Source organism: Aquarana catesbeiana, linkage group LG03 (genome assembly GCF_042186555.1).
Source record: "Aquarana catesbeiana isolate 2022-GZ linkage group LG03, ASM4218655v1, whole genome shotgun sequence".
Taxonomy (NCBI): Eukaryota; Metazoa; Chordata; class Amphibia; order Anura; family Ranidae; genus Aquarana; species Aquarana catesbeiana.
The window spans coordinates 191304992-191317409 of NC_133326.1; the positions used below are offsets into that span (position 1 = coordinate 191304992).

General features: G+C 44.0%; 1 protein-coding gene across 1 annotated transcript in view; it reads right to left on the reverse strand.

The window, feature by feature from the left end:
- The window catches only part of LOC141131882 (chloride anion exchanger-like), a 119294-nt gene that overhangs the window by 39501 nt on the left and 67375 nt on the right, over window positions 1–12418 (reverse strand). Inside the window, exon 11 of the mRNA XM_073619672.1 lies at window positions 9368–9445. Coding sequence (XP_073475773.1) covers window positions 9368–9445 — 78 coding nt within the window. The remainder of the gene's footprint in view (window positions 1–9367; window positions 9446–12418) is intronic.

Here is a 12418-nt window from a genome sequence, read left to right on the forward strand (position 1 = left end):
AGTGTCTGGCGCCCAATAACTTTGTCCACCTTGCACCCACAAATATGCAAATCTGCAAATATGCCAATTCTGTAACATGGAACCAGCGGCCTTTTGCTCCCTCCCTGTTTTGCCCTTTCTGAATTGCTCCAACAGAACAGGCATGCTGTCAGGTCACCTGAGACCAGGTGACAGATGCACTCTGCAGGAGTCGGAAGTGCACCGCTAAGGTAGTGGACCCCAGGACTGGCTGCTGTGGATTGAACCCTGGGAGGTTCAGGAAGCAGGTCTACTGGATCACTAACACAGATCCCACTGGGAGCTAGAGCATAGATTCCCCAGGGCGCGGAGTCTAAAAGCCAGCAGGTGTTCACCAGAGCCTCCAGTGGTGAGCATGGACTGCACTGCAGTCTGGCTCCAGGTTGCAGCCCCCAGAGTCTCACAGCTCACACTCACGGTAGACTATAGGAGAAAAAGGGATAAGCCAAGATCAGGGCCACAAGCAGACAAGGACAACAGAGTTCACGCCAAGGTTCAGGGTCACAGGCAAACAGGGATGGTCGAGTACACGCCAAAGGTCAGGGTCACAAGCAGACAGGAATAGTTGAGAACAGGCCAAAGTCAGTAACTGGAATCAGACGTAGGAAACACAGCAAGTACACACGAAAGCTAACACACAATGGATGATCAGCACCGCTGGTAGTACACAGATTAATATAGGGTTCCCTGATAGGGCTTGTGGTGGGGCCATGCTTAGAGGAGAGGTTATAAAACCAGCCAGGTGTGAGAGGCTGGCCTCTTAGTCTAAACACATGAGGAGAAGGTAAGCTGACAGAGAAAGATTACTGCATAACCATGACACATGCCTGTATGGGAGAACCCCCATGTGACAATGTTAAGGCCAGAGTGACCTATCACCATCATCCACCTGGGTAAGATTCTGACATCAGAGGAGCTTACCCAGGATGGACTGCAGTGGGGTAGCAGGCATACAGCAGTGAAATATATTATTTGCCTGGATCTATAACAGGAAATTGTATTTATTATTACTATAACTTTTACTTTTTTATGATTTTGGTTTGTCTTTACGTGTTGGTTTGCACTCTATGGGATTTGTTTTACTTCCCTCTCCCTTTCCACGGATTTTGGTATTCTGGTCGGTAGGGGGAACTGAGATTCTTCCCCCCCCCGTTAACCCTTTCTATGGTCAAATTTTTTTATCATCCTTATCTTTATGCTCACTTTCATATTTGCATTCTAATCACTCATTCTCAGTTTTGCTGGCAGCTGTGTCCATTTATGCTAACATGTATTAACCTTTGCTTATTTATCACTCATCACAATTGGTCACTGATTTCTTTAGCAGCTGTACAGTGAAGTGCACTTCCTTTTTATCTTCATTTATTTTATTTTGGATTGTGGCACCATTCACAGCACACTAGAGCACTGCTTTGTGTTGTGATCAATTCTGGCTCCTTCCCTGTTCGGAGGCTTATCTTGATGTTCTTCAGTTTCAGGACCTGCGCAGATTTCCACTGCACCCCTTGGGATCGTGTAGGGGGCATGCTCAGTAAGTGTCTGGTCTCCCCTCCCTCCTCAACTCCCAGGATGTACTTTGAGAACTATTGAGTGTTCCTGTTCAGTCTGACTTGTCGAGTTACATTTGGAGGATCTGCTAATTTTATTCATTTGTTTATTGATACGACCACTGTACATATGTGGAGGTCTTCTGAAATTATCTTATAACCATAAGTTCGAACTGTGGGGCTGGGTGCCCTTTCCTTTCCCCTCTGCTCCCCCCCTCCTTTTTTAAAATTATTTTGTTTCTATCTCCAGATATTCATCTGTGCCTCTCCTGTGGTTGCAAGTCTTTTATCTCGCGAAATGCGTAGTGAAAGGAGCGCAAATTGTCTAACTTGATGAAAGGTATTTAATTTGAATCGTTCTAATGGTGTTCACGAACATACTTCTATTTGTGACTACTATATATGACAACATGTTTTTAAATGTATGTAACATTTGTGTTTTGGAATAATACTTTTTTGTACATTTTTATACCTTTTGTAGTGTGACTTGTTAAAGTCCCATGGGCAATAAATTGTGGCTGTGTTTGTATTTATTATTGTTTTTAATTATATAGCTTTCATTTCTACATGAGCCCAGTATCAACGGGGACAAGTTAGATGTAAGCAGTAATGGGTTATCAGTCTCTGCTGTTCCACTGGAAGATGTCCTTGGCAATATGACTTTACAGAATTGCCATATTCTCTATGTCTCTGGAAAGTTTCCCTTATCTCCTGTAGACATACAAGTGCTGTTTCTTAGTCTAGGCCGACAAGGCTCAGGCCCAGGGTGGAACTTTGCAGGGGGCAGCAAAAAAGCCGCCCCCCGCACAAAAACATCCCCCGAGTCCCGGCTTCCGCAGCCTCCTCCCGCTCCGATACAGCCTCCCGTGTGTGCACACGTGGCATTGGTGGCAGCATCCGTCACCCACAGCCACTGAGGTGCCTGACCAGTGGTGATCGGTAGCCTTGTGTGCTGTGCCGGGGTCTGGGAGCCAAGACTTGCCTTCAGACATCGGGAAATCCTGCCCTTTGCTTCACCATGCAGCATGACATGGCAGCGCAACATGCCGCCTAGACTCAGATAGGACACCATTGTAAGGGGAGAGTGGGGAGGAGTGTATGGCAGCCAAGAAGTGAGTGTCAAGGGTTGGAAGGCTGCGCAGTCTCCTCATACTGTGTTTGGAGGACTGGTGGCAGCCTCCTATGCTGGGACTTGTAGTGACCTCTGTGGGGGCTGAGATATGGCAGCCTCCTATGCTGGAACTTGTAGTGCCTTAGACTGTGGGAGGACTGAGAGCCTTTTTTTTTTTTTTTCCATTTGTCATTGGCTCCCGGCACGGGCCCTCCATTGAGGTCCAATCTGCATCTGCTTTGCAGATCTGTTTGAGCTCTGGACACTTGGCTGTGCCATGTCTGGATTCATTCCTGTTGATTGATTGAACGTCTGCATTTAGAGTGATCCCTCTACAGACTCCATTTGCATCTGAGTTGGCACTACTGATGACCATCTGGCTTTCGGCCGATACAAGCCTGATTGACCCATTGTCATATGACAGGTGAGTCCATCTTGTCTGGTAAGAAGTATTTATCTGCAACTTTCCATTAGAAGAATGTCTATCCCCTTTTGAATGTGCCACGCAGCCAGTTCCTTGTCTGTTCCACCACATCATTTGTCACTAAGGAATTAACATCAGTCATCTGATTGGACATATGTCCAATGAGGTTTATCAATACTTCTTTCTTTAGTGTTTGGACTTTTTTATGTTAGAGCCGGTTCACACTGGGGCGACTTGTCAGGCGACTCTGTACAATGGAACCATTCTAATAGCAAGTCGCTCTGACTTAGAAAAAGGTTCCAGTACGACTTTGGGGGCGACATGATGCGATTTTACATAGTTACATAGTTACATAGTAGGTGAGGTTGAAAAAAGACACATGTCCATCAAGTCCAACCTATGTGTGTGATTATGTGTCAGTATTACCTTACATATCCCTGTATGTTGCGGTCATTCAGGTGATTATCTAATAGTTTCTTGAAGCTATCAATGCTCCCCGCTGAGACCACCGCCTGTGGAAGGCAATTCCACATCCTTACCGCTCTTACAGTAAAGAACCCTCTACGTAGTTTAAGGTTAAACCTCTTTTCTTCTAATTGTAATGAGTGGCCCCGAGTCTTATTAAACTCTCTTCTGCGAAAAAGTTTTATCCCTATTGTGGGGTCACCAGTACAGTATTTGTAAATTGAAATCATATCCCCTCACAAGCGTCTCTTCTCCAGAGAGAATAAGTACAACGCTCGCAACCTTTCCTCATAACTAAGATCCTCCAGACCCTTTATTAGCTTTGTTGCCCTTCTTTGTACTCGCTCCATTTCCAGTACATCCTTCCTGAGGACTGGTGCCCAGAACTGGACAGCATACTCCAGGTGCGGCCGGACCAGAGTCTTGTAGAGCGGGAGAATTATCGTTTTATCTCTGGAGTTGATCCCCCTTTTAATACATGCCAATATTCTGTTTGCCTTATTAGCAGCAGCTTGCCATTGCTGAGCCTATCATCTACTAGGACCCCCAGGTCCTTTTCCATCCTAGATTCCCCCAAAGGTTCTCCCCCTAGTGTATAGATTGCATTCATATTTTTGCCACCCAAATGCATTATTTTACATTTATCTACATTGAACCTCATTTGCCATGTAGTCGCCCTTCCCCATTAATTTGTTCAGGTCTTTTTGCAAGGTTTCCACATCCTGCTGAGAAGTTATTGCCCTACTTAGCTTAGTATCGTCTGCAAATACAGAGATTGAACTGTTTATCCCATCCTCCAGATCGTTTATAAACAAATTAAATAGGATTGGTCCCAGCACAGAACCCTGGGGAACCCCACTACCCACCCCTGACCATTCTGAGTACTCCCCATTTATCACCACCCTCTGAACACGCCCTTGTAGCCAGTTTTCAATCCAGGTACTCACCCTATGGTCCATGCCAACGGACCCTATTTTGTACAGTAAACGTTTATGGGGAACTGTGTCAAATGCTTTTGCAAAATCCAGATACACCATGTCTATGGGCCTTCCTTTATCTAGATGGCAACTCACCTCCTCATAGAAGGTTAATAGATTGGTTTGGCAAGAACGATTCTTCATGAATCCATGCTGATTACTGCTAATGATATCGTTCTTATTACTAAAATCTTGTATATAGTCCCTTATCATCCCCTCCAAGATTTTACATACTATTGATGTTAGGCTAACTGGTCTGTAATTCCCAGGGATGTTTTTTGGGCCCTTTTTAAATATTGGTGCTACATTGGCTTTTCTCCAATCAGCTGGTACCATTCCAGTCAATAGACTGTCTGTAAAAATTAGGAACAACGGTCTGGCAATCATCTGACTGAGTTCCCTAAGTACCCTCGGATGCAAGCCATCTGGTCCCCGTGATTTATTAATGTTAAGTTTCTCAAGTCTAATTTTAATTCCGTCCTCTGTTAACCATGGAGGTGCTTCCTGTGTTGTGTCATGAGGATAAACACTGCAGTTTTGGTTACTGAAGCCCCCCGATTCACTCGTGAAGACTGAGGAGAAGAATAAATTCAATACCTTTGCCATCTCCCCATCCTTTGTAACCAGATGTCCTTCCTCGTTCTTTATGGGGCCAATATGATCTGTCCTCCCTTTTTTACTGTTTACATACTTAAAGAATTTCTTGGGATTTTTTTTGCTCTCCTCCGCTATGTGTCTTTCATGTTCTATCTTAGCTGTCCTAATTGCACCCTTACATTTCTTATTGCATTCTTTATAAAGTCTGAATGCTGAGGATGATCCCTCAACCTTGTATTTTTTGAAGGCCTTCTCCTTTGCTTTTATATGCATTTTTACATTGGAGTTAAGCCATCCAGGATTTTTGTTCGCTCTTTTAAATTTATTACCCAATGGGATACATTGGCTAATGCCCTTATTTAATATGCTCTTAAAGCAAACCCATCTCTCCTCCGTATTCTTTGTTCCAAATATTTTATCCCAATTTATGCCTTTTAGCAAGGTTTGTAGTTTAGGGAAGTTGGCTCTTTTGAAATTCAGTGTCTTTGTATTCCCTTTATGTTTCCTATTTGTGTGATTTATGCTGAAACTAATTGACCTGTGATCGCTGTTACCTAAATTGCCCCGTATTTCCACATCTGTGATCAGGTCTGTATTGTTGGTAATCAGTAGATCCAGTAATGTTTTATTTCTAGTTGGTGCGTCTACCATCTGAACCATAAAATTGTCCTGCAAGACATTAAGGAACTGGCGAGCCTTAAATGAATGCGCGGTTTCCTCCGCCCAGTCTATGTCTAGATAATTAAAATCCCCCATTATGATAACACTTCCCATCCTTGCTGCTAATCCAATTTGTGATAGGAGATCCGTCTCCACTTCCTCCTTCAGGTTAGGGGGCCTATAGCATACTCCCAGTATTATTTTCCCCTTAGCTTCATCCCTTTGGAGCTCTACCCATAAGGATTCCACCTCCTCTCTAGCTCCCTCAGTGATGTCATCTCTCACATTCGCTTGTACATTATTCTTGATATATAGGCATACCCCTCCCCCTTTTTTACCCTCTCTATCCTTGCGGTATAGGGTATACCCTTGAATGTTTGCCAGCCAATCATGAGAGCTGTTGAACCAGGTCTCTGAAATTCCCACAAAATCCAAATCCTCCTTGTACAACAGTATCTCTAGTTCACCCATCTTGTCTGCCATGCTCCTGGCGTTGGTGAACATGCCACATAGTTTAGACCGGTCGCATATTGTCCTCGTATTGGGTGTTTCAAAATTGCAACTAGGACTTGCTACTATACTCACCTTGTGTTTTTGTGCTTTGGTTAACCTACCACTAATGCCCCCAACACTACCCTCTGGAATATCATCCGCGCTGGCTATCACTGTCTCTGGACCCTCCCCCCCATCGCCTAGTTTAACAACCCCTCTAACTTTTTGGCCATCTTCATTCCCAGCAGATCTGCACCCTCCTCATTTAGGTGCAGTCCGTCCCTTCTATAGTACCGGTTACCGACTGAGAAGTCGGCCCAGTCCTCCAGGAACCCAAACCCCTCCTTACTACACCAGCTCTTCAGCCACTTGTTTACTTCCCTAATCTCCCTCTGCCTTTCTGGTGTGGCTCGATGTACCGGTAGTATTCCTGAGAATACTACCTTGGAAGTCCTTTTCCTCAATTTAGCACCTAAGTCCCTAAAATCGTTCTTTAGGACACTCCATCTGCCTCTGACTTTGTCATTGGTGCCAACGTGCACCATGACAGCCGGGTCTTCCCCAGCCCCTCCCAGTAATCTGTCCACAAGATCCGTGATGTGCCGAACCCGAGCGCCCGGTAGACAACATACTGTTCGGCGCTTCAGGTCTTGGTTACAGATTGCCCTCTCTGTCCTTCTAAGAATTGAGTCCCCTACCACCAGAATCTGTCTTTCCTTTCCCTTTGCTGCCCCCCCACTCTCACTGGAGAAGTTCTTCCCCTGGCAGCTAGGAGAGTCCCTCATCTCCAGCAATGCTGATCCCTGACTGGTTTCACCAATGACACTCAATGGAGCGTACTTATTGGGATGCTCCAGTCCTGGATCGGCCTCTCTGGCACTTCCACCTCTACCCCTCCTGACTGTCACCCATCTACTCTTTGCTAGTGCCTGCGCCTCTTTGTCTCCACCCGCCTTTGTGCTGGCCCCTGCCTGCACCTGCCGTGTACATTCCTGGCTCACCTTTAGTATGGAGGGACTTCTCAGTGCTGACAGTTGCTCCCCTAGATTCAGAACCTGGGCTTCCAGGGAAACAATGTGCTTACATTTTGCACAGCAGTATTCACCCTCGATCGGATGATCAAGGAACGCATACATGCGGCAAGATGTACAAAGAGTCGCCTCTCCACACCCGCCGGGCATCGTACCTATTAAATTTAGTGAGGATTTGGGGATTTTACCCTGTCCAAATTACCTAACAGCTAGCTTCCTGGCACTAATGCTCAAGACAATACACAGGTACACAACAAGACAATACACAGGTACTCACAGACCTACGTGCAATCGCAGAACAGTTGCAGACCTATGTGCACTCGCAATACTCAAGTATACAGTACACAATACACAAGTACTAACGATCCACACACACTACTCAGACAACACTCAGATACTCACACTACACAGGTACTATGACCCCTGTTATAACCTCCTGTTTTAAACTCTTGTTTTTAACTCCCACTTACACAAAGTTCCACAGCCAAAGACTGAGCACGCTCAGACTGAGTTCTACACCCAGTTAAATAGGCACCTGTGAGCAATTAACCACCCCCCTTAATTGATAGGCTGAAGGAACCAGAGGAAAAAAAAAAAAAAAAGAAAAAAAGCTATTTAAAAAGTGACAGAAAAAGGCAAATGAAAAACTAAAAGGAAAAGCCCCAAAAATGCACCCCAGCAAACCCAGCAATCAACAAGCAAGACTTATTCACTCTATAACTCTAGTTTTTAACTCCCACTTATACCAAGTTCCACTTACACAAAGTTCCACAGCCAAAGACTGAGCACGCTCAGACTGAGTTCTACACCCAGTTAAATAGGCACCTGTGAGCAATTAACCACCCCCCTTAATTGATAGGCTGAAGGAACCAGAGAAAAAAAAAAAAAAAGAAAAAAAGCTATTTAAAAAGTGACAGAAAAAGGCAAATGAAAAACTAAAAGGAAAAGCCCCAAAAATGCACCCCAGCAAACCCAGCAATCAACAAGCAAGACTTATTCACTCTATAACTCTAGTTTTTATCTCCCACTTATACCAAATTCCACTTACACAAAGTTCCACAGCCAAAGACTGAGCACAAGATTTGCATTGACTTCTATATAGAAGTTGTTTTGCAAGTCGCCGCTGCTGTCGTGTCCAGGTCGCCTGAGGCAGTCGTGCTGCAAGTCGTGCTGCCTCAGTGTGAACCGGCTCTTATTGTTACAACACAATATTGGTTTCTCCTTACCTTTATAAGGATTTTGAATATTATATTATTCTTATTTTGTGTCTTAGCACTTACATTCACCATTTGTATCCATTTATGTACCTTTGGCCCACTATTGGCTAATTGGAGATCCAATTTTGTCACACTTGAAAAGTTATCGCAATTCCTCAAGATAATTGTTTAATCAGGATTTGCTCTACACCTAAACTGTGGCCGCACATGAGATATCCTTTGGCAATTGATTGCGTTTTTTTTGTGTCCTTTATCCATAAGTTAGTATAATTGCTATATAGCCTTGTACTTTTGACTGTGCACTTTATATCCGATAGGAATTTCCAGAATCTTCCATTTTAGATATTTAATTATATCATAGAATTTCCAGCATGTGGGATAACAATCCGGATTGTCTTTTTAAAAAATGTTTTTGTATGTTTTATGTTTTCTACAGTATGAAGGTGATCTAAATTGGAATTTTGCCATTTATACAATTTTTTAAATAAAATAATTTAATTTTATCAAACTGCCTGGTTACAGATGCCTACTTTTAGATAGTGTGTTCTATCACTATCTCCCCACCTTTTTTGTCAACTCAAAGTTAATGACACCCCAAAAGCAGGGCACAATGTGCTTGCCTGATCCGGATCACAGAAATGTGCCTGAGCCTTTTTGATTTGGATATGGTGCGATTTGAGCCATCAAAAATGAATTGGCTCAAATCACACTGCATAGAATCGCATGTGATTTGCACAGGAATGCTGTGCCATTCCTGTGTAATTCATATGTGTTTCACAGTGCAAACCTAGGCTTACAAGTTTATAATAAGAAAAACATGTACATTACCTTTGGTAGAGTTTCCAAAAGATATCCGAGAGCGAGTGTTACTATCAAAACTATTACGCCTGATAGTATCCCAGCAATCTGTAGAAATATGAATGTAATTTAAATTGAACTCATTTTGAAAGTTATGCCTGTGCACACATTTTACAGATCAGGAGTTTAAAAGTGATCCTTTTACATACAAAGCCAGGTCTTTAAAAAAACGTAAACATTATAGAACCCTCTTTTGTATTTTATATCTATGCTGCTGATGCCTAATAATCAGTGTTAGAAAATCCAGCCGTTTTACAGTCATTTGTTAAAATTGTGGCAATTTATCACCAAGCTGTGTGACATAGGGATTCCTAAACCTGCTCTTTGCCAGGACACCAGAGATTGTTCAAATTCCAATACTTACACTGAACCCACAATCAGTGGCGGGACAAGGTCAACTAGTGCCCAGGTCGAAAATGGCAAACTGCGCCCCCACCCAAGGAGTTGGGAGAGGGGTTAGAGAAGTATATGCAGTGCTGAAATCTATGTACTGGTTACAGCATGTGCTGCATTGATTACAACCTACCATTTCACCCAATGGCCTCCTAAGTTGCAAAAGCAGCTATGTGGAGGTATGCATTCTAATGCATACCAAGTCTGACATGCTTCCTCTTATGTATGTCTACACCTATCAGAGTATACCCATATCCTTATTCTTAGAGATTAGTAATACAGATGTCAGGCCTGATATGCATTAGAATGTAAAGGGTTCTGCACCATTTTGGTCCAAATGTGATGCAAATTCAACCATACAAACTGGCACAGACATCACATGTGATCTGTACAGCAATGCAGTGTGGATCACATGTAATGTCTATCATTGCAATAGTGTGAACCCAGCCTAAAACAGGTGGAGAAAAGGTAACATAATGTTTCCTAAGCACCTGCAATATAGCATATTACACTTTACTTATAATACCCCTACCCCTTAGCAGATTCCTGTGAATTTGTGTGTGTTTGGGAAAGGGGGGGCTAGGTATGAATAGCGAACTATAAGCCCTTTTACTGTCAACCTCTTCCTGAGAATGCTTGTTAGTTGCATAGGTGTGCACAGCCTATTGCATTAGGGTGTGCACCCCAAAGCTCAAACACAAATACCTTTCTATGCAGCCTCAGCTGCACAGGAGAGTGAATGAACGGGAAGTGCTCTGTGTCGAGCGGCTTCCTGTTCATTCACAAACTGAAGCATAGTACACACTGTTTACTACACAGTTATGAATGAACACAGTGAGTGTGTTCACTGTGTTCATTTAGAAAAAGAAGGGGCCAGTAAATGACATATTTACTAGCCCCTTCCCCTGCTCTCCAAATTGAAACATCCCCCGCAGCAACCAGGAGGAGAAGATGGAAGCCAGGGGGCCAACATGTGGGAAGGAAGCCCGGGCACTAGGGGGAATCTGCACCACATGTCATGATTAGGGTGTGCCCAGGCACACCTGGCACACCCCCTGTGCATGCCTATGGTCAGTTGGTGTTATGCTGACCCACTATCTTTAATACATTCTGACCTAAAACTTGTATGTCAGTAAAGTCTGCAAAAATTCACATGTCCCAATCTGTATACCTCCACTGAATCAGAACAATGCAGTCAGCATGCCAACCAAACAGCTAGCATTTTCAGAAAAAAAAGCAATGCCAGCCTCTCTGTTTCATGTTAGGTTTCCTTTAACTTGGCTATTCTTAACTTTAATTAATAATAAAAGAGTAATATTTTTTGAGATGAGGAAGCTCTTCAGGAATAGTGTATTTTTCCTTATCTCTGTGTAACACATAACTGTCAGACCCCCCTCCCTGCACTACACCGCCCCCCTTTCCTTTCCAAAATACATGCTATTTGAAGCAAGCTCTCCTCTGCTGCAATACCATCACCCACATAACATCAGCCACTTCTCAACTACTCAATTTAACGTCCTCCTTCAACCTAGCACAATGGACACAAACCACCACTCACTCCAATGGCAACACTCTTGACCTCATAGTCTCCCACCTCTGCACTCCATGCAAATCTAACACCCCCTTTCCTCTCTCCGATTACAACCTCATCTGTTTCTAACTCTCCCTGTCTCCTACCTCCCATGCCGCCAACCTGCAAACAGTCACCCACAGGAACCTTCGCCACCTCAATCCTTTCCTTCTTCATTCTGCTACTGATTGCCTTTATGATAAAATCACACACCTGTCCTGCCCAGACCTGGCCACTTCTGTCTACAACAACATATTGTCATCCTCCCTGAACACACTTGACCCCATCTCTACACGCAGAACCAGGCCTCGCCTGCTACAACCCTGGCAAACAGATGACACCAGAAGTCTTAAGAAACACAGTTGTGCTCTTGAATGAGGGTGGCGTAAAACTAAATCCCTACAAGATTTCACCCTCTACAAATCTGCCCTTCTCAAATATAACTCCTGCCTCCACTCCGCTAAACAAATCTACTACACCACTCTCATCAAATCCCTCTCATCCAAGCCTTGTCAACACTTTTCTACCTTTAATTCCTTACTCCACCCACCAACTTGCTTACTGCCCAGGAAATTGGCAATCACTTCAAAAACAAAATTGGCACAATTCGTCATGAGATATCCAGCATCCAGCTTCCTCCACCAACCAACACACCAAGTCCAACACCACACTCAACACTTTCCTCCTTCAATCCTGTTAGCTCTGAGGAAGTTGTCAAACTTCTTTCCACAGCCCACCCCACCACCTATGCCCTGGACCCTGTCCCCTCGCAACTACTGCAACCACCTTCCTGCTCTATCCTAAACTCTCTAACCCACATCTTCAACCTTTCCCTCTCTTCCGGCACCTTTCCCTCTCCGCTCAAACATGCACTGATTAGCCCCATACTTAAAAAAACATTCATTGGACCCCACCTGTTTGAATAACTTAAGACCCACTTCCATGCTCCTGTTTTCCTCCAAGCTTCTTGAACGCCTTGTCTACAACCGTATGAGTTGCTACCTCACTGACAACAACCTTCTTGATCCCCTACAGTCCAGCTTCTGCCCACAACATTC